General features: G+C 37.0%; 1 protein-coding gene across 2 annotated transcripts in view; it reads left to right on the forward strand.

The window, feature by feature from the left end:
• Positions 1-20,000, forward strand: part of Rabgap1 (RAB GTPase activating protein 1) — a 116,877-nt gene that overhangs the window by 22,637 nt on the left and 74,240 nt on the right. For both annotated transcript variants that reach the window (XM_032903206.1, XM_032903207.1), the window contains exons 2-10: positions 1,331-1,529; positions 4,134-4,356; positions 5,125-5,329; positions 7,391-7,565; positions 8,897-9,054; positions 12,163-12,273; positions 12,597-12,663; positions 14,714-14,816; positions 16,464-16,633. In XM_032903206.1, the coding sequence (XP_032759097.1) occupies positions 1,380-1,529; positions 4,134-4,356; positions 5,125-5,329; positions 7,391-7,565; positions 8,897-9,054; positions 12,163-12,273; positions 12,597-12,663; positions 14,714-14,816; positions 16,464-16,633 (1,362 nt within the window). In that variant the 5' untranslated portion in view covers positions 1,331-1,379. The remainder of the gene's footprint in view (positions 1-1,330; positions 1,530-4,133; positions 4,357-5,124; positions 5,330-7,390; positions 7,566-8,896; positions 9,055-12,162; positions 12,274-12,596; positions 12,664-14,713; positions 14,817-16,463; positions 16,634-20,000) is intronic.

The following is a 20,000-nucleotide window of genomic DNA, read 5'->3' on the forward strand; positions in this document are numbered from 1 at the left end:
AACTCACTTTGCAGACCAGGCTGACCCAAAAGTCACAGAAATCCACTTCCCTCTGCCTTCTGAGTGCTTGGATTAAAGGCATGAACATTGTTTGGTTCTCAGTCTTTAATCTTTAAGCAGGAGAAGAATTACTAAAAGACAACAGGATGTCCAGAATAGAGTTTATCCTTGTCTGTGCCATTAGCTGGTTAAATGATTTTCCTTGGGGTTGCTATTTCCTTATGTTCAATATTATTGGTGTTTTTTGTTTTTCTGCTTAAACTTAGGAATGGTGCAATTCTAAATGATAGGCATTTTGGTTAAGCTTTAGAAGAGAAAATATAATGTGTGCTTAGTCAGTATATATTCAATTAAAAATTCAAAGCTGGGGCTGGAGAGATGGCTCAGCGGTTAAGAGCACTGACTGCTCTTCCCGAGGTCATGAGTTCAATTCCCAGCAACCACATGGTGGCTCACAACCATCTGTAATGAGATCTGGTGCCCTCTTCTGGCCTGCAGTCACATATGCAGGCAGAATGCTGTACAATAAATAAATAAAAATTCAAAGCCCAGGTTGGAGCAATGGCTTATAGTAGTTAAGAGCATTTACTGCTCCTGGAGAGGATCTGTATTCAGTTCTCAGTGTCTGTATGGTAATTTACAGCCATCATCAACTTCAGTTCCAGGGGATTTGAAGCCCTCTCCTGGTCTGCACACATGTGTACATACACAAATAAAATGATAATCTTTAAAATATTCCAAAGTGTAAGCCAACACTTCAGTTGGGAAGGTTAAACACTTAGCTTCATTGATGTGGTGAGCACAGAGCTGTAGCTGTTTCTTTTTATCATATTTGTATTGATTTAAGTCTAAGAAATTAAGATATAGGAAGACTCAATTTTTAATAGAGGATATTTCCCAGTTGTAGTTTGTCTGCTTTCTGTCTTGAATTTATCTCTTTGTATTAATGTGAAATATAGTTTGCTATACCATCCTAGTATTTTAAATTTCAGTATTGATAATGTTAGGAAACGTAATTATTACACTTATACAATAACCAAGTGTTTTAACTTCATTTATGTATAAAGCATTACAAATTAAAGGCTAGAGTGCTGTTGAGTTTGTCTTTTCTTCTGGAAGCCAAGACCTGAGTTGTAATATGTGCCAAAGGCAGCCCTATAAGTAGGTGGGGTTATTGTGGAAGGAGTGCTTTGATTATATGGAATCTGAAATACCTTGACCTACATAGCACAGAATGTCCTTATCAGAATGAATGAAAAGCTTTTTTTAAGAGCATAACTAAATATGCGGCAGACATTTTATATGAATCTTTATGGTTTGTGTTTTTCAGGCATTTAAAAAATTTTAACCATTCATGAGTTGAGCCTCATTCTTGAGTTATGGATGACAAGGCCTCTGTTGGAAAAATCAGTGTCTCTTCAGACTCAGTGTCCACTCTTAATAGTGAAGATTTTGTCTTGGTTTCCAGGCAAGGAGATGAGACACCATCTACAAATAATGGGAGTGATGATGAGAAGACGGGACTCAAGGTAAAGTTTGACAGCCTAAGTATGACTTGCTAAACCTTGTGTACAACTTGGAGCTAATAAAAGAGTATGTTGGGGAGAACACAGGATTGATACACTTTACAATGGTGTTGAATTTTGTGTATACTTAATGAGTTACTTTTTATTTTAAGGATTTTTATTTTGATTAGCTTATTACATTTTTTTAAAGCCCCATCAAAACTCTTTATGGTATAAACTTTTTAAACTTCAGGATTGTTCCCTTTTCCCAGTACTCAGGAGGCAGAAGCAGGCAGATCTCTTGTTTGAGGACAGTCTGATCTACAAAGTGAGCTCCAGGGCAGCCAAGCCTGTTACACAGAGAAACCCTGTTTTTTGTTTTGTTTTGGTTTTTATTGTTTTTAAAAAGACAGGTGGCGGGGGAGAACAGGAACAGGAAGGCGGAGGGTGCCGTTTCTGGTGAGTCTGAATGAAATGAAGAAAACTGTAGAAGACAAAAAAGATTTCCAAAGGCAGCAGCAGATACAGACACCAAAAGGGCAGAAGCTCCAACAGAGTATCATAGAGCATCATGACCTGAAGACTGGCAAGCCTCTTGCATGCTCGCTTCCGTTGGAGCTTAGTAGCAAACTTGAACTTTGTTCTAAATTTTACCAGTTTTGGAAGTTTTGAATAGGAACATGATCTAATTTACATTTTAAAAAGCTTAACTTGCTAAGAGCAACTTCCATCATGACAGCATAGCCTACTCCCCAGAAACACTATTGACAATTATTAAAACAAAAATAAAAACGAATGTTAAAGTCTTTGGAGATCTTTGAAAAAAGAAATGTAATACATGAAAAGTCTTAATCATGAAACTCTGGTAAGAATCTCTTACTTTAAGCATCCCCAGGGCTGGAGAGATGGCTCAGTGGTTAAGAGCACTGACTGCTCTTCCAGAGGTCCTGAGTTCAATTCCCAGCAACCACATGGTGGCTCACAACCATCTGTAATGGGACATAAATAAAGTCTTAAAAAAAAAAAAAAATCCCCATCTTGTTCTTCCTCTCTTACCTGACAGACAAAAAACTATGTCTGCTCTACAGACTTGCATAATCAAGAAGATGGCCAGGGTGGAATTAAGGAATGGTACCAAAACATACTGTATGGAAAGAATTAATAAAATAGAAAGAAAATGGTGTTCAGGATGGTCGTCTTCCCACTCCTAGTTCCAGAGCAGTGACTCACAGTTCTGCCTTAGGCTACTGGAGAGCCATAAAACAGCTCTGTGTCTTCATTGTCAACAGATATAAATAAGAAGTCCTGAAGTGGGCTCATCAGGATCCTGAGTCAGTATAACATCTTGTCTACAGTGTCTAAGTTTCCAACCAAAAACAACAACGGTAAACAAGTGAGACATGATTATCCATACACTGAGAAGAAAACAAGCAGACAACAGAAACTTCTAGTCGATGACCATTGAATTTAACTTGCAGTGTTTCTAGAACAGCCAGAGCTACACAGACAAAAACCAAACCAAATGAACTGTTTCAATGTAGTCTTTTGTGCTATGACCAACAAATTATACAACATCATGCTTCAGAACAGATGTGTGTATAACAATGACATCAAATACTACAGATAATAAGGAGGGCTGGAAAGATGGATTAGCAGTTAAGAGCTCTGGCTACTCTTGCTGAGGACCCAGGTTAGATTCCCACCATACGGGTGTATGGTGGCTCACAGCTTGTCTGTAACTTTAATTCCAGAGACTTTGCCAACCTGTTTTGGCCTCTCTGAGCACTAGACAGGCATTCAGGCCAAACAGGCCCTAAGGAGATAAAGAGCTGAAGATTCCAGAGCTAAAAAGTATGATAAACATAAATATCTGGTGATGTCGCCTTCAGAATGTCCTCTAATGCAGCATGCTCTTTTAACTTTTTCTAAATTTATTATCATCATCATCATCATCATCATCATCATTATTTTTTGTATTTCGTGAGTAACTAGTAGCAATACTTGGTCTTGTTACTTGTTTGTTTTTTTTTAAACATTGAACAGTCTTACTTGGATTTGCTCACTTCCTTTTATGACCAACTAAATGATAAACTATTATAGCCCACAATATAACTTAGTAAAACCCAAAAGAAACAAAAATAAATAAATAAATAAATAAATAAATAAATAAATAAAGTCATTATTGGAATACAGTGCTTTTATTCCTCAGCCCTCCATTGACCGCTTTACTCATATGTCTCAGCACTTTGAAGGCCAGTTCATATCAAGTAAGTCTTCCCAAAAATAAAGAAGACTTATTTATAGGAGTAGTCATAAAATTTATGTGAAACTTTACTGTAGCTGACATTTCTTTTAACTTTTAGAAGGGAGAACATTTCTTTAAGAAAAGCTATTAAAAAGACAATGTTAATGTTGGTATGTTACCTATTTCTGAACAGTACTTTTAGGTTCATTGTTGTATTTTTTATGTAAAACAGCATCTGCAGTCTTTCTTTGTTGCAGATCATCCATTTAAAAAAATTCAGAAGACATCCTTATAATTAAAGAAATGGTGATACTTTGCTTTAAAACATGAACTCAAACTAGTCCTGGCCTCTCATTTTGCTGATTGCATGTATTTGTGCTTAGATTGTAGGGAATGGGAGTGAACAGCAGCTTCAGAAAGAGCTAGCAGATGTGCTGATGGATCCTCCCATGGACGACCAGCCAGGGATGGAAAGGTCACACCTGGATGGGGAAGGAGATGGGCCTCTTTCTAATCAGCTCTCAGCTTCATCCACCATTAATCCTGTGCCCCTGGTAGGGCTTCAGAAACCAGAGATGAGCCTGCCAGTGAAACCTGGACAAGGAGGTTAGGATTACTACATTGCTTGTGTAACTTAAGATTATTGTTTTTAATACTTGTGTGTCTTCTGTTCAGTACTAGATTCAAGAACAGAATGAAAACCATCGTAAGTGCTCTACACCTCCATATTCTAGATTTGAGATGTTGTCAGATAAATATGACGTTCTGATTTTTCCTCTAACTGTATTTCTATTACAACAAAGAATTAAAAACAGTAGTTATAGGATACTGAGAAGGAAGTCTATCCTTTTTTCAGGTGGCTTACAGAGTCTTCCAGGAAATTTATGATGAGTTCAAATCCAGCCATTAGTATAAAACCTTGTTTCAGAAAATCAGAAACAACCAAATTTTCCAGGAAAGAAGAATTTTGATGACGGTGTTAGAAATAGATGTTTGCTCCAGGCATAACTTCTCAGAAAGCAAGTTGAAAATGGAAGGATACAGAGCAGGTATGCAAGCTCATCTGCAAGAAGAGCTCATTAACTTGGAACTGGCATTAAAGGAGGTAATGCAGAAGCTAGCAGTGTGAAGACATCAGCACTTTCAGAATACTTGGATACTACACGTATATTTGGTTTAAAGATAAATTATAAAATCAAAATAAGTAAGGAGATGGAATCAGGAGTCATATCTGACTCTTAGGTCACATTTTGGGTTTGTAATTAACTTCACTCTGTAAAAATCTTGGCATTAGAGTTCTAGTGTAAATTGCCTGGCTCACCCTGACATGTTTGCTGTTCTTATCAACACTATTATTTTTTCTGTTTCTTTCAGATTCTGAAGTGTCAAGTCCTTTCACACCAGTGGCTGATGAGGATAGTGTAGTTTTCAATAAACTAACTTACTTAGGCTGTGCCTCAGTAAATGCTCCCCGGAGTGAAGTGGAAGCCTTGAGGATGATGTCTATCTTGAGAAGTCAGTGTCAGATTTCTCTGGATGTAACCCTCTCAGTGCCGAATGTATCTGAAGGAACTGTGAGGTAAGACTGGCCCCTGTTGAGTGCTCTTGCACAAGGAAGCACTGGGAAATGCCATGTGCCATACAACTCTTCTTGAGTTGCAACCCTCATGAAAAAAATGCTCATATCCCAATCCTCAGTGGAGTATTAGACTTAAATGACTTAGGGGTAGTTGAACCATAATAACCATGAAAGATGTCCCCTGCTTTTTTAAAATGAGAAATGAAATCAGAGACCAGAGAAGTCCTAGAAATGGGTATTGCTTATACTAATTCAAACTAATCAAAGATAACCAAGTCAGATGATTGCTACCAACCAGTTAAATACAAAATTGCTGAATAATTATAGAAAATGTGTTTCAGAAAAATAACAAAAATAAAAAAAAACCCTCTTAATTTTACTTTCTTCTTGATAAACAGAGTCAAAATCTTGGCTCATCAATACTTTTTTTTTTTTTAAGATTTATTTATTTTTATGTATGTGAGTATGCTATATCTGTCTTCAGACACACCAGAAGAGGGCATCAGATCCCATTCCAGATGGTTGTGAGCCGCCATGTGGTTGCTGAGAACTGAACTCAGGACCTCTGGAAGAGCAGTCACTACTCTTAACCATTGAGCCATCTCTCCAGCCCCTCATCCATACTCTTTATACAGGCTGGGGGAATAGCTGTGTTATCACAGGGATATATAAATTCAAAGCATTGTGGCTCTTATAATCCCAGTGCTGGAGAGGAAGGGACAGGTGTATTGCTAGGGTTCACTGGCCAGACAGCCTAGCCTACTTAGCAAGTTCCAGGCCAGTAAGTCAGTAAATCTCTGTGGGTAAATGTGTCTTACAATCTCTCACTTGCTTGCACTTAGGCTTGTGTGAGCACACACACACAGTTATAAATGTCTCAAGAGCAACAACATTGAAGCTGTCTCACATACACAAACAAAACTCTTTGTGTATAACTATGCTCACTGAATGATTAAAAAGAGGAAGTATTCATTTTGACAAGTAGCTTCAAAGGTTTCAGTCTAAGATCAGCTGTTCAAAGTCTTTAGGTCTGATGAAGCAATATATCACAGCAGAAGGCCTTGGTTGAGGTAAACTTCTCACCTTATGGGAGCCATTAAGTGCAGAGAAACCAAAAAGTGGCTGAGAAAAGATGGGCATGTCCCAGTGACCTATTTCCTCTAGCTTTGACCTATTGTTCAAAGGGTTTACTGCCTCCTAAAGTAACAGTAGCTGCTTTGTACATGAATCTGGGAACACAGTATATACTAAACTGATATAGTGTATATGTGTATGTCTGTGTATGTGTTTGTGAATATATGTATACATAGATCTATGATTCTATCAGTCAACATTTTTGCTCGCAGTGGAATTACTCCACTTAGTTTTATAGTGAGGAAAGTACTAATATTAGTATCAGTTATTGTATAGGCATTTCAGTGCTTTATAAGTGGGTAGTTTGCTGGATCTTTTATTTCTTTAGGATAGATTCCTAATACACTTAGTGGATCAAAAGCCTCCCTATTATTACTGCTTTTGTCACATGTAGAAATAATTGATCCAGTTTATCCTTTGATCAGCGATTTCTATGTTTTTCAGTACTCTTAGAAACATTCAGTGCTCTGAACAGTGTCTATAATATTGTAGCTGTCACATGTTACCAGAAGCCAGCCTGGCCAGCGTGAGTTCCAGGATAGCCAGTACTGCATTGAGAAACCCTGTCTCAAAAAAAAAAAAAAAAAAAAAAAAAAAACCTAAAACAAACAAAAAGAATCAGATAAGCATATAACTGTCTAGATTTTGTATCATGGAATTATGTGACGAGTAACCTCAACATTCACATGTGACATATATCACAGTTCAACATCAACATGGCTACTATACTAAAAGTGACTTATATAATCATCTTTCTGGACAGATATCCTAATACTAATATAACAAATTTATATATATGTATATATATGCATATATATATGTATATATATAATAGTAAAATATAATGAATGGACAATAAAAATAAATAAAGTCCTAATATAAATACAAGTTGCTCATAATTAATCTCTTCCCTTTTTGTCTGGATAGACTTTTAGATCCTCAAATAAACACTGAAATAGCAAACTACCCTATCTACAAAATCCTCTTCTGTGTTAGAGGGCACGATGGGACTCCTGAAAGTGACTGTTTTGCATTCACTGAAAGTCACTACAACGCAGAGCTCTTCAGGATACATGTCTTTCGCTGTGAAATACAAGAAGCTGTAAGTTTTCTGTTTTGTTTTGTTTCGAGACAGGATTCCCTGTGTACCTCTCAATGTCCTGGTACTGATTTCATGTCCAGGAAGGTTTCAAAAAAGAGAAATGCAAATGAGATTTCACCACTTTCTCTGTTGCTACAAGTGCCACAGGACAGGGAGATGGCTCAGTAAATTAAATGCTTATTGCACGAACATGAGGACCTGAATACCATTCCCAGCACCCACACTAAAAAGCTAGTCATAGTAGTACATGTCAATAACCCCAGCATAGGTGGGGCCTTGGGCTTGCTGACCAGCCATTATAACCTAAACAGAGTGTTCCAGGTTCAATAAGAAACTCTGCCTCAAAAAAATAGAAAATAGGTAAAGACACCCAACTGCACTTCTGACCTCCGTGAACATACACATCAGTGAGCACACCTGTGCACGTACATTCACATGCTCCAGTAAGCATGTGAACACTCGTGCCTTTGCACATACAGTGCAGCAGAGGGTGTGATCTCTTGGTTGGAATAGATTCACACACTTATCCAAACAGGGACATGTTTGCAAGTTGTTCTGTTATGAGTGGGTCCTAAACTTGTTAGACCTTGGTCCTAAACCAAGCCATGCTTGGTTATTAAATTGTTTTTACATAAATTCTAACATTTAGGGACTTTTTTGTTAGGTTTCTAATATTTTTAACTTTGGTTGTTTTTTTTTTTTTTTTTTTTTTAAATTTTCTTTTTGATGATTTTGTTTTAGAAACCTAACAAAGTAGGTAATTAACTAAAAAAATCTGTAAGGGAAAGACCTTCTCCCAAGTAAATAAACATTTGACCTTAATAAAGTACTTTCTCTTTATTTTTAGATATTTGTTATAATTGCATGTTTACATCATTGCATGTTTACATCATTGCATGTGTACATGATGTTGTATATAAGTTAACAACTTGGCATTGGTCCTCTCCTTCCACTGTATGGAGTTTCAGGGATCCAGTTCCAGTCACCAGGCTTGCTCCGGAAATGCCTTCACCTGCTGCATCACTCATTGACCCCAAAAAGGACTCTGTATAAAGTGCAGACCTCCTCAGTAGCAGCCTGGATGAGTTCTACTGCTTCCCAGATCAACAGACAGAGCATGCCTAGCATTCGGGAATGGTCCCTTTTGTACCCCCTCCCCTAGCCCCACACGCACACAAAAACAACTGCTGTTCTGAGCTGTATCCCTAAAAGTTGATTTTGCTTGTTTCATGTAAAGGAAATCTAGCAGCAAATACTTTCGTGAGTCACTGGCGGGAGAGTGTTTTCTGTCTTAATGATAACAGCCAATTTCCTGACGTGTCTGCTTATAGGTAAGCCGGATACTTTACAGTTTTGCCACCGCCTTCCGCCGCTCTGCCAAGCAGACCCCACTCTCAGCCACAGCTGCACCACAGACTCCTGACAGCGACATCTTTACCTTCTCTGTGTCTTTAGAAATAAAAGAAGATGATGGTAAAGGTTATTTTAGGTAGAGCATCTCGAATTATTTATTTTGCTGAATTTTAGTACACTATTATTTGTGGTACAGAAGAAACTAGGTCAGATTAGATACATTTGATACTTAAAATGGATACTACTACAGGGAGTTAGTTGATGGCAGTAATAAAGGGACAAAAGATAGATTTATAATCTTTTTTATTTTAAGGGTTTTTTTTGTTTTTGTTTTGGGGTTTTTTTTGTTTTTTTGTTTGGTTTTAGGGTTTCTTTTTTAGCCCAGGCTGGCCTCGAACTCACAGAGTTCACCTGCCTCTTCCTCCCACATGCTGGGATTAAAGGCATGCGCCACCACTGCCTAGCTACAGTGTTAATGTTTAAAGCATTAAAAAAGTTCATCTTATGAGTATCTTTTACTATATTAAGTCAGAATGGCTGACTGACAGATGATAAAAATTATGTCCCAAGATGGCCAAAGTTAAGTAGACAACATTTATAGCTATATTTGTATCTTAGTCAGGGTTACTGTTGCTATGGTGACCAAAGCAGCTTGGGGAGGAAAGGGTTTTTCAGCTAGCCCGTCCACATCACAGTTTATCACTCCAGGAAGTCAGAACTGGAACTCAAGTAGGACAGGACCTGGAGGCAGGAGCTGAGGCAGAGCCCATGGAGGATGCTGCTTACTAACTTGGTCCTCATGCTTACTCAGCCTGCTTTCTAATAGAACCCAGGACCATCAGCCCAAGGGTGGCACCACCCACAATGGGCTGTACCTTTTCCCATAAGTCACCAAAGAAAATGTCCTACAGGCTTGCCTATAGCAGATTTTATGGAGCCATTTTCTTAATTGAGGTTTCCTCATACAATTTTAGCTCACAACTTCCACTCGTGTCAAGTTGACATGAAACTATCCAGCACAATTTGTCTTTATTAATTCATTCATTTATCCTTTGAGAATGAAAGTCATTGTGTAGCCCAGGCTGGCTTAGAACTCAGAATATAAGCTAGCACTTGGGAGACAGAAGTAGGCAGATCTCTGAGTTTGAGGCCAGCCTAACAGCCTGGTCTTCAGTGACTTCCAGGGCAATCACAGCTAATCTGAAAAAAGCCTGTCTTGAAAAACCAGTGGAGACCAAAAAAACCACTACCACCACCACCAAAAAATCCCACCTCAGAATGAAGCTCAGGACGGCGTCAAATTCATAGTAGCCCTCCAGTGTTAGCCTCCCACGGGCTGACATTATAAGTCTGAGCTGCCATGCCTGGCTGGTTTGGTTTTAAGTAAAATATTTCTTTGAATAACAGGAAGGACACTGAAATAAACATTAAAATTTTTGTTTAATTGCTGCTACTTTTAACAGTGTGGCCATTTTGAAGTTCATTCCCTCTCCAGTGTATAATTTCCTTATTTGTAAAATACAGTGGCTACATGCAAATCCTTTGTATCTAAAGTTGAACTATGTTTGCAAGATGACTGTTTTTTCTTCCATGTAGCTCAGATCATAAAATGAGTGGTCATAATTAATAATCGCATATACAGATCTCTTTGTCATCAAATGGATAAAATCAAATTATGAGAATATATGTGATCTCTAACAATCACTTTCCAGTGAAAAAGATAGTAGCTGACTAGTTTTGTCTGAAACTGCTGTCTTTGGAGTTGCAATGCCATCTGGTGGCCAGTTTTATTACTTGAAAAAGAAGTCAGTCTTACATTGTTATAATTACAAAGCAACTTATAAAAACTTACTCCTGAGAAACTTTCAAAATGATTGGTTCTTGTTGTTTGCCTGTCTATTTACTTGCCTGATTGATTGATTGATTTGGTCTCATTTAACTTTTCAAGCAACCCAACCAGATAAAATTGTGCCTCAGCTTCCCAAGGTTAAGTTTTGATAATCTCTGTCTTTAAGGTATACAGTGAGGATTAAATGTAAAGGTAACATAGTTTGAGGACGAGAAATACAAATTGGCCCTCAGTAGTCAATAGAGTGAATGCTCACTGATTACACTTTCCATTTTGCTTCCTATTAATGCATCAGGTGACTTTTATTGAGTAGTATTGTTATATGGCACTGAATAGTAAACCCAGGGCATATTAGGCAAGCACTGTACTTCTGAGTTGTAATTTACTTAGCTCATCAGTGTTTCAGACTGCTGAGAGAAATTGTTTACTTACACTTAACTATCCTTAGACCATAAGAGACTACTGAGGTATGGGCTGGAGAGATGGCTCTGAGGCTAAGAACTCTGCTCTTCCAAAGATCCTGAGTTCAATTTACAGCAACCATATGGTAGCTCACAACCATCTATAATGAGATCTAGTGCCCTCTTCTGACATGTGGGCATACATACAGGCAGAAAACTATATACATAATAACTTTTTTTAAATGTTAGAGCCTAAAGCACAGCTGAAAATGAGGCCTGTCTGCCAGAAGTATTGAACAGTTTGGAGTGTAAGATTTTTCTTTGAACAGGTTTATCATTTGTAGATTCCTTTGCTAGGATTCTTTGCTTTGTAATGAGTGTTACAGAATATTAGATGGGCAAATAACACAAATGCACATGCACTTCAAGGTAACATCCAAGTGATAAATACTTAACACTTTTCGATACTCGTTATTTTATCGACCAATAGTTCTGTTGCCATTAAGTTAGTATTCTAAAGTGATTAAGACTTGCTGCATAATGGCTGGTCACCTCTGGCACGGTTAACTTTGAAAAAAGTGCTCCTAGAGTTGGAGAGTATATGGGACATTAGGTGACTATTTTTGTAAAGTGGCTTTTTAATCTTTATTAAGCTGGTATTTTTAGCTCCTTTTTTTAATTGGATTTTTTTATTTACATTTCAAATGTTATTCCCTTTCCTGGTTTCCCCTCCATAAACCCCCTTCTTGTTTTATTAACAACAACATTAGTATTAATATAAGGTCAGCACTACCTAAGAATAGTAACTACTCATGCCTAGGCAATAAGAAATTGTTATTTTTTTCATCCTGTGATTCGCTTTCAGTTCTATTTTTCTTTTTTATTATTACTTGTGAACCAGAGGAAAGAGTCAGAAATTTAAGGTCTTTGTTATCATCGTATCTGAGAAGATAACTATTAGCAATATTAATGAAAAGTGCTGGCCTTCTTACAGTGCTGTTCCCAAAGACAAGGACAGACAGTGCTTTAAACTGCGCCAAGGTATCGATAAGAAGATTGTCATCTGTGTGCAGCAAACAGCTAACAAAGAACTTGCCATTGAAAGGTAAACATGTCCTTTATGTTTACTTTAAATAGGAGTTCTGTTTTCTTATCTGTCTAGTAGAATAGTCATACACTTTATTAAAATTTTACTTGTAAAGTATATCGACCTCTTGCTTATTCTTTTGTACTTGCTTATTCATAGTGTTTCTTACTCTTGAAATCACTCTCATAAATCTTTAATACTGCTGATCTCTAGTATGTGATAATAAAAGACAAAATTGGCTTAGCTCAGGTAAAGATAATTATGATGACAATATTGGTTTTATTTTAAGTTATGTTACTAGTTTTATCAAAAGTTTACATCAGTCTTTTTCTTTTAAACAGGTGCTTTGGTCTTCTCCTTAGCCCAGGAAAAGATGTCCGAAATAGTGATATGCACTTGTTGGATTTGGTGAGATTTTTTTTGTTGTTGTTGTTATGTGTTCTTTTGGTTGTGATTGGTTTTTATTAAAGTCTATAATCTATTTCTACTCTATTAGTATATTATTTTACTTTATCACATTAGACTCAAAACATGTTTTATATATAAACACTTATGTAAAAGTGTTCGTGTAAGCTATAAAGCAGTGCACAAAGATGAGGGAATTTTTTTATTCCTGACATGGGATTTACAAGTCTAACCTTGAATACGTAGGTCAGCCTTCATGTCTTGACCTGTGTAGTGGGAATAATATTTTTTATTAGTTAGGATTGATGTAAGAATCAAACTGTCACGTCCTTTATTTTACATGTAGGAACCAGGCACAGTGGTACATGCATTTAATCCAAGCACTTGGAAGACAGAGACAGGCAGCTCTGAGTTTGAGGCCAACCTGGACTACAGAGTGAGTTCCAGGACAGCGAACGCTACACAGAAAAGCCCTGTCTCAAAAATTAAAACAACAACAACAACAAAAAAAACCCAAGTAGGAGTAATTGTAGCATATGCCTGTAATATCCCTTGGGAGGTAGAGGCAATCACATAGTATAAGACCTTATTTTAAAAGAAAAAAAATCAAATTTAAAAAAATAAGTAGTAGGAGGTATTATTATTGCTACTGTATGAAAATCATTATTTGCAAAACTAAAAATTATAAATTTCACCAATGATTTATATGTATTTATCTTATACATAACTTTAAGAACAGTTATGCAAATAATTGATGTGTTAATCTTAGCTATAATCATTCACATGCATCTCTCTCTGCCTTTAAACAGATCTCTGATACTTGAGCAGCTTTACTCAAGGCTACATACATCAATGCCTTCTCTGTTCCATAGCACTGTTGATTAGAAGGCTGTTTTCTTCTCTTGAGTTTCAATATAAAATATGAAACAAGATGCCACATGAAAAGCTGTCTACACTATGGATGGTGCCTGTAGTAATAAATGATGCCTTTGATAGTGAGTGGATAATCCATAAATCTAATTGACTATAGTGGCCGTGTTTATTTGGCTGTTGACATTGTACATGTCAGGAAGAAAAGACATAGAATTGAATACTAAACACCATAAATTATTAATAGCATAAAGTATTAATAGTTAGAGTCATTATTAATAGCATAGGAGTCCAGAAACTAGTCTTGAATCATGTCCTCCACTAATCAAATTTTGTACTCCAGTTGCTAATATGAAAATTAGGTTTATTTATTTCAGATCATCAAGATAAAAATGAATATAAGGTTTTAGAGGGCCATTCAGATTTCATTAATGGTTTGCTGTTTCATCCCAGAGAAGGCCAAGCAATTGCAAGTGTGAGTAATTACTGTATCTGCAGTGATGAACTTGGAAGGAAGGCAAAGAACTCATTGTGTTCTCTCCTTTGGAAGGATGTGCTGGCATCCTGAAGAAGTTTTAAGTTGATGGTTGCAGAGGCAAATGGCAGTAGTCTGGTTTTATGCTTTTGCAGCATAATTTGTCCCTTGAATCAGAACAGATACCATTAATGTCAGTACACTGGTACTTCAGAAACACCCTCAAAGTTGAAGTAATTACAGGAAGCAGTTGATTAATTTGGGATATAACATGGTCAGATATACTTTTCACATGGACCACTCTATTTAGTTATTTTCAGGTGGTCTTCAATTAATAGAACTTGGTTGAAACCACTGCTTTTCTGATACATGTCAAATCAGTTTCAAATCACTCTATCTTCATTGATTTTGAGACATTGTCATCCCCTTCTTTCCTAGCATAGAACTCTCCAACAGTGTGGAGTTTGGAAGAGACCACAGCAGTTGTTGTGGGTAACTTGAAATGTAAAGTCTTTGCTGCACTTCAGATTCCTGTATGCGTTCAGAAAATTCCGTGACACACACACACATATATAAATATACTATAAACTCTAAAAAATCAGTTCAATCTTTATTAAAGTTATGTATTTGAACTCCTAGTTTTTAAAAGCCTCAAGATGAGGGTTATTTGACTTTGGCATTAAGGTTTATGTTTACTCTTTTCTTTAGGAGTCTATGGGTAAAAGTTCAGATGGAAAGTCATATGTTATTACTGGAAGCTGGAATCCGAAGTCCCCACATTTTCAAGTTGTGAATGAAGAAACTCCTAAAGGTAGTGCAGAATTTTTTTTAGGACTTATTTATTCTTATTTTAATGTATGGATGTTTTGGTTACATGTATGTCTGTACAACACCTTCATGCCTGGTGCCAACAGAGGTGAGAAGAGAGGGTCAAATCTCTTGAAACTGCAATTACAGATAATTATGCTGCATTGTGGGTGCTGGGAATTAAGCTTAGGTCCTCCAAACGAGTATCAAGTCCTCTTAAACACTGAACTGCCACTGAGATCATACTGTTTTGTTTTAGTTTAGGATTTGGGGTTTTGAGACGTGGTCTCTGTGTAGCCCTGACTGTCCTGGAACTTACTAGGGTAGACCAAGCTTACCTCAGATTTGCAGAGATCTCTTGCCTTTCAAGCACCAAGATTAATGTGTGTTCAACCACCACACCTGGACTGGCCTTTGACATTTTCGACATACACATTTTTTTAATTAGGAAATCTTGATGAAACAATTTAAATAATTCTTGAGGTTCTTACTAAATTTAACCTAAAAATCGTAAAATTTTTGCTCATTTATTTTTCTTTTCTTCTCCTCTCTTCCTTTTTCCCTTCCCTTTTTTCATCATATTTATGTATGTGTGTGGATGTGTGTATATGTATGTATGCATGTATGTTTACGTGTTGGGGAGGGGAGTATTAGCCAGAGTGCATGTGGAGGTCAGTGAGAGTTGGTCCTCTTCAAGTATCGATCTGGGAATTGAACTCAGGTCATGAGCCTTTTCCTCCTGAGCCATCACTGCTGGCATCTCTTATTTCTTATAAGCAGACTTCTAAATTTAGTTTTATAGAAATAAACCCTGTATATATGGTTAAAAATTCAAAGGATTATATATAGAGAAAAGTCATCTGTCATAGTTCATTCCCACAAAGAGAATCTATAGCTGTTTCTTAGGTTGCTTCAGAGATAGTTTCTGCAGGAATAGTTTTCTAAGTCAGCCTACTGAATACTGCATAAACAACTTTTCTCATTCAAGCATGGTGGTACACACTTTTAATCCCAACACTTAGGAGGTAGAGGCAAGTAGATTTCATAAGTTAAGGGCCAGCCTGGTCTACAAAGTGAGTTCCAAAACAGCCAGAGCTCAAAAAATAACCTTGTCTTAAAAATTAGAAAAGAAAGAAAGGAACAAAACAAATGAAAATATGATGCTATATGTAACTTTTCCTGAATGTTGTTTTTTAGTCATTATGTTATTTATAAATGGATAAAGGATATAAAAAGCTCTAAAGAATGGAATGCCTTGCTGGGTGTGGTAGTGCACTCTGGAGGCTGAAGCAGGCAGATCTCTGTGAGTCTAGGTCAGGCTGGACTATAGTAGTGGCAACCTGTTTTTTTCAAAGGTTATTATTAGCCACATTTAGGACTTGAGAATTTATAGTATTTGTAAAGGTGACTAAGAGACTTACAGCACTTTTGCAGATAGTCTGACTATACATTTTCTACTACTGTACTACTACTTCTAATCCTACTTCTGGGATCCTACCTAGGCTCAGAGTTCTTAGTGGAAAATGATTTCAGTTACTTGTCTGGTTTACTGATAGTATTTTTATTGTTCATCTTAAGATATCTTGTATATTATAATAATAACAATTACTTAAGTGATTACATATGTTTTGTCTCGTTTCTCCCTCTCTAGATAAAGTGCTGTTCATGACAACAGCTGTGGATTTGGTGATAACAGAAGTACAGGAACCTGTTCGATTTCTTCTAGAGACAAAAGTTCGAGTATGCTCACCTAATGAAAGGTTATTCTGGCCCTTCAGCAAACGGAGCACTACTGAAAACTTCTTTCTGAAACTGAAGCAGGTACTTGACCAGGGTGCCTAGAGGATAAGGAAGGAGGACCACACCTGAGGCTGGCTGAGGACTTATTGTTAGAGCTTCCAAACAGCCATATGCCTTTTTAGTGTACTAAGAAGGGAAATCAGTTCTTAGCTTTTGTTCACATTGTATAATCTTCACCTTTCCTGAATCTGCAGGGTTCCTTATATCCTCATTGACCTGATTCTGAAGAATATTTAGCATTCCTCAAGTTATGGATATGAGAAAAGTATGTCCTTATATGTCTTCATACAAACATCTTTATTTCATTTCATTCAATATGGTGTTTTACACTGAATGTAAGGTTCTTTTTTACTTCAGGCTATTGAAGAGGTTTTTGATTTTTGGTTTTTTATTTTATACTTGTATTTTTTCATTTCTGGAATGTCCAACTAATTCTTTGTTGTGCTTTTCTTTAGTGGGATTTGTTTTCTTCTAAAATTTTTGTTATTGTTATTTTTTGAGCAGATTTTCTTTGACACAATTGAGCGTAACATACAATAGCTCCTTCAAAACTCACTGAATGATCCTTAAGGAACAATGAGTAACATCTTCTTAATTTGTCTGTGTTGTAATTTCAGATTAATTATGTGTGACCATTTACATTGTGTTGTGTTCTTGTTTTCTTTTTTTTCTTAGATGGCAGTTAACTTTTACAGGAGTCAATTGCTCTGTCTTTTCTGCAATGGCAGTAGTTGAAATATGGTGTGTTCTTTAGCCTTACTTGGCTCTCAATTTTCCCACCATACTTTAGTTCTTATTTTTTTAATCTCTTTGTGGCTACTTCTGCTATTGCTATCATCTCCTTGTACCTTTCCCCCCTCCTCCTCCATTGTTTCTCCCTTATTTCTTTTCCTTTTCTTCCTTTACCCTCCTTTATTCTTGTTGAGCAATTACTCTTCCACTGACCCTCAGCATCAGCCCCACCTCTACTCTACTTTTCTGTGTAGCCACAGTCCTGGGAAAAAGTCTTGGTCCTAGTTGACCTAAATTGCTAATTTGAGTTCTCATCTCTTTTTACCTTTCTGCAGCATTTGACATACGTGATCTCTTCTTTCTCATTAAATATCCATTCCCCTCTTCATTTCTAGGACATCTCAGACCTACCCCACCCTCAAAGGTTATACTTACCTGCCTACCTTTAGTCTTGCAGTTCATAGCTATTATCAAATAGTTTCTTAGGGCAAGAATTTTACTCTTATTCCTTCTGCCCCCCGTATCCATTGTTTGAGGATACCCTGTTCACTTTCAAGGCGTACCCTAAGTCTGACCACTTCTCTGCACCTCAATTCATTGTCATCATTTCTCACGTATGTCATGCTGATAACCTTTTTAGTCATCTCTCTGTTTCTGTCTTTGTCCCCTATGATTTGTTCTGAACATTCCTGCTTTAGGTCAGATCATTTTTTTTTCTACTCCAAAAACCTATTCTTTTTTTTAATCCATAATCCTTATCAATTATTATCCTATTATTAATCAGATTGTAGCTGACGTGCTGCCTCCTAGGTTCCGCAACTATGTCTTTCTCTTCCTTCTGGCACAGTCTGCTCTAGGCATGTTCTCGAGGACTCAGTCTTCAGCTGTTTCTTGTCAACTACTCCTTCCTGAAATGCTTTCCTCTGGATTATACTGGGTAATGCTCACCTCTGCATCCTTCTTCCCTCCCCATTTAGTACAGTGAACAAGCAAGTGAGTGTGTGCATGTGTGTTTGTTTGTAATATGACATGTATATAACCAGCAGTCATTTTTTATGGTATAGTATATATCATGTAATATATTTTGTGTTTCTTGGCCATTTTATAATCTCTACTAAAGCAGTATTCACTGATTTATCCTAAGGACTTAGAACATAGTAGTTCTCAGTGTTGGGGTCCAAAACAACCCAAGTAGTCACAAGAGTCCAGCTAGGCAGCAAAAACTTACACAAACATAGAGGCTCACTGTATCTTTGAGCATTCATCCTGGCCAGTATTTAAGCAGATGACAGATGTGCATGGAACTCAGTCCCTTACTGATCTATCAGGGCCACAAAACAGACTTGGGAGCGGAACTCTGACCCTGAGCCAGAATGTAGCAGTGTTTTTTAAGCTCAAAACCTACAAGTATCTATGCCAGATTACAGTTTTTTTAATCAATCAGAATTATTTGTCCTTTCGTTGTTAGAAACAATCATTATGTTTGGGGAACAAAAAAAGAATAAGGAGGGGCTAGCCATCTGGAAAGCTCTCCTAGAGCTTGGAAACTTGAACTTAATTTCACCATATGATCAAAATGGAGTCTGAAAACAAAATGACAGTACTTAAGATAAGTCTTACTTGTTTGATTCCCAATATCAGTAATTATTTTTATTCATTTCAGTATTTGTTGAATTGAGTTTACATACTGGTAACTTTGACTTTCTAGTATACAAAATTCAAATTAAAATATTATGTGTGTTTACTTCAGAGTACAATGTGCTATGCATATAAATGTTGAATCTATTATATCTGTCTTAGTTTGGGTTTTACTGCTGTGAATAGACACCATGACCAAGACAGTTCTTATAAAGGACAACATTTAATTGGGGCTGGCTTAAAGATTCAGAGTTTCAGTCCATTATTATTAAGACAGGAGCATGGCAGCTTTCAGGCAGGCCTGGCACAGGAGGAGCTAAGAGTTCAACATCTTGTTATAAAGACAAACAGGAGAAGACTGGCATCCTCAGGCAGCTAGGAGGAGAGTCTCAAATACCACTCCCACAGTGACCCACTTCTTCCAACAAGCCACACTATTCCAACAAGGCCATACTTCTAAATAGTGCCATTAGCTGGGCCAAGCATATTCAAACCACTACAATATCCAAATTAGTTCTGATGAGTATATTTAGACAAAATCAAACAGAGTTGGAACTGCGTTTCTTTCCAGCATTGTCTGTTTCCATAGGAATAAGAGATTAGCATAAGATCAGCCACCTAGGTTTGACCAGTGGCTAGCTTTATGATTTGAACACCTTTCTTCAACTTTGTCTCTTTCTACTGAATTCTAAGTTGGCAACAGTAATAGAGTTTACCTCATACTATTACTGTGACAATTATGAAAAGTTCTGTCAAGTTTGGATTGGAGATTCACTGCATTTTAGTTGAGACGTAGTATGAACCTCTTGGAATGTGACAAAACCAGAAAACTCTGTTGTAAAATGAGAACATTGTTTAACACTTAATTATTTACCCATTTAGAAAGCCTTATTCCATTGAGGTCAGCCTCAAACCCACAATCCCATCTGCCTGAGTTACCTGAGTGTTGTGAAATGCAGTCTGTGCCACGCTACCAACACATGTTTAGATGGGAGAACAGCACCTCGGGAGTCAGACC

This window comes from Rattus rattus, chromosome 5 (genome assembly GCF_011064425.1).
Source record: "Rattus rattus isolate New Zealand chromosome 5, Rrattus_CSIRO_v1, whole genome shotgun sequence".
Lineage (NCBI taxonomy): Eukaryota > Metazoa > Chordata > Mammalia > Rodentia > Muridae > Rattus > Rattus rattus.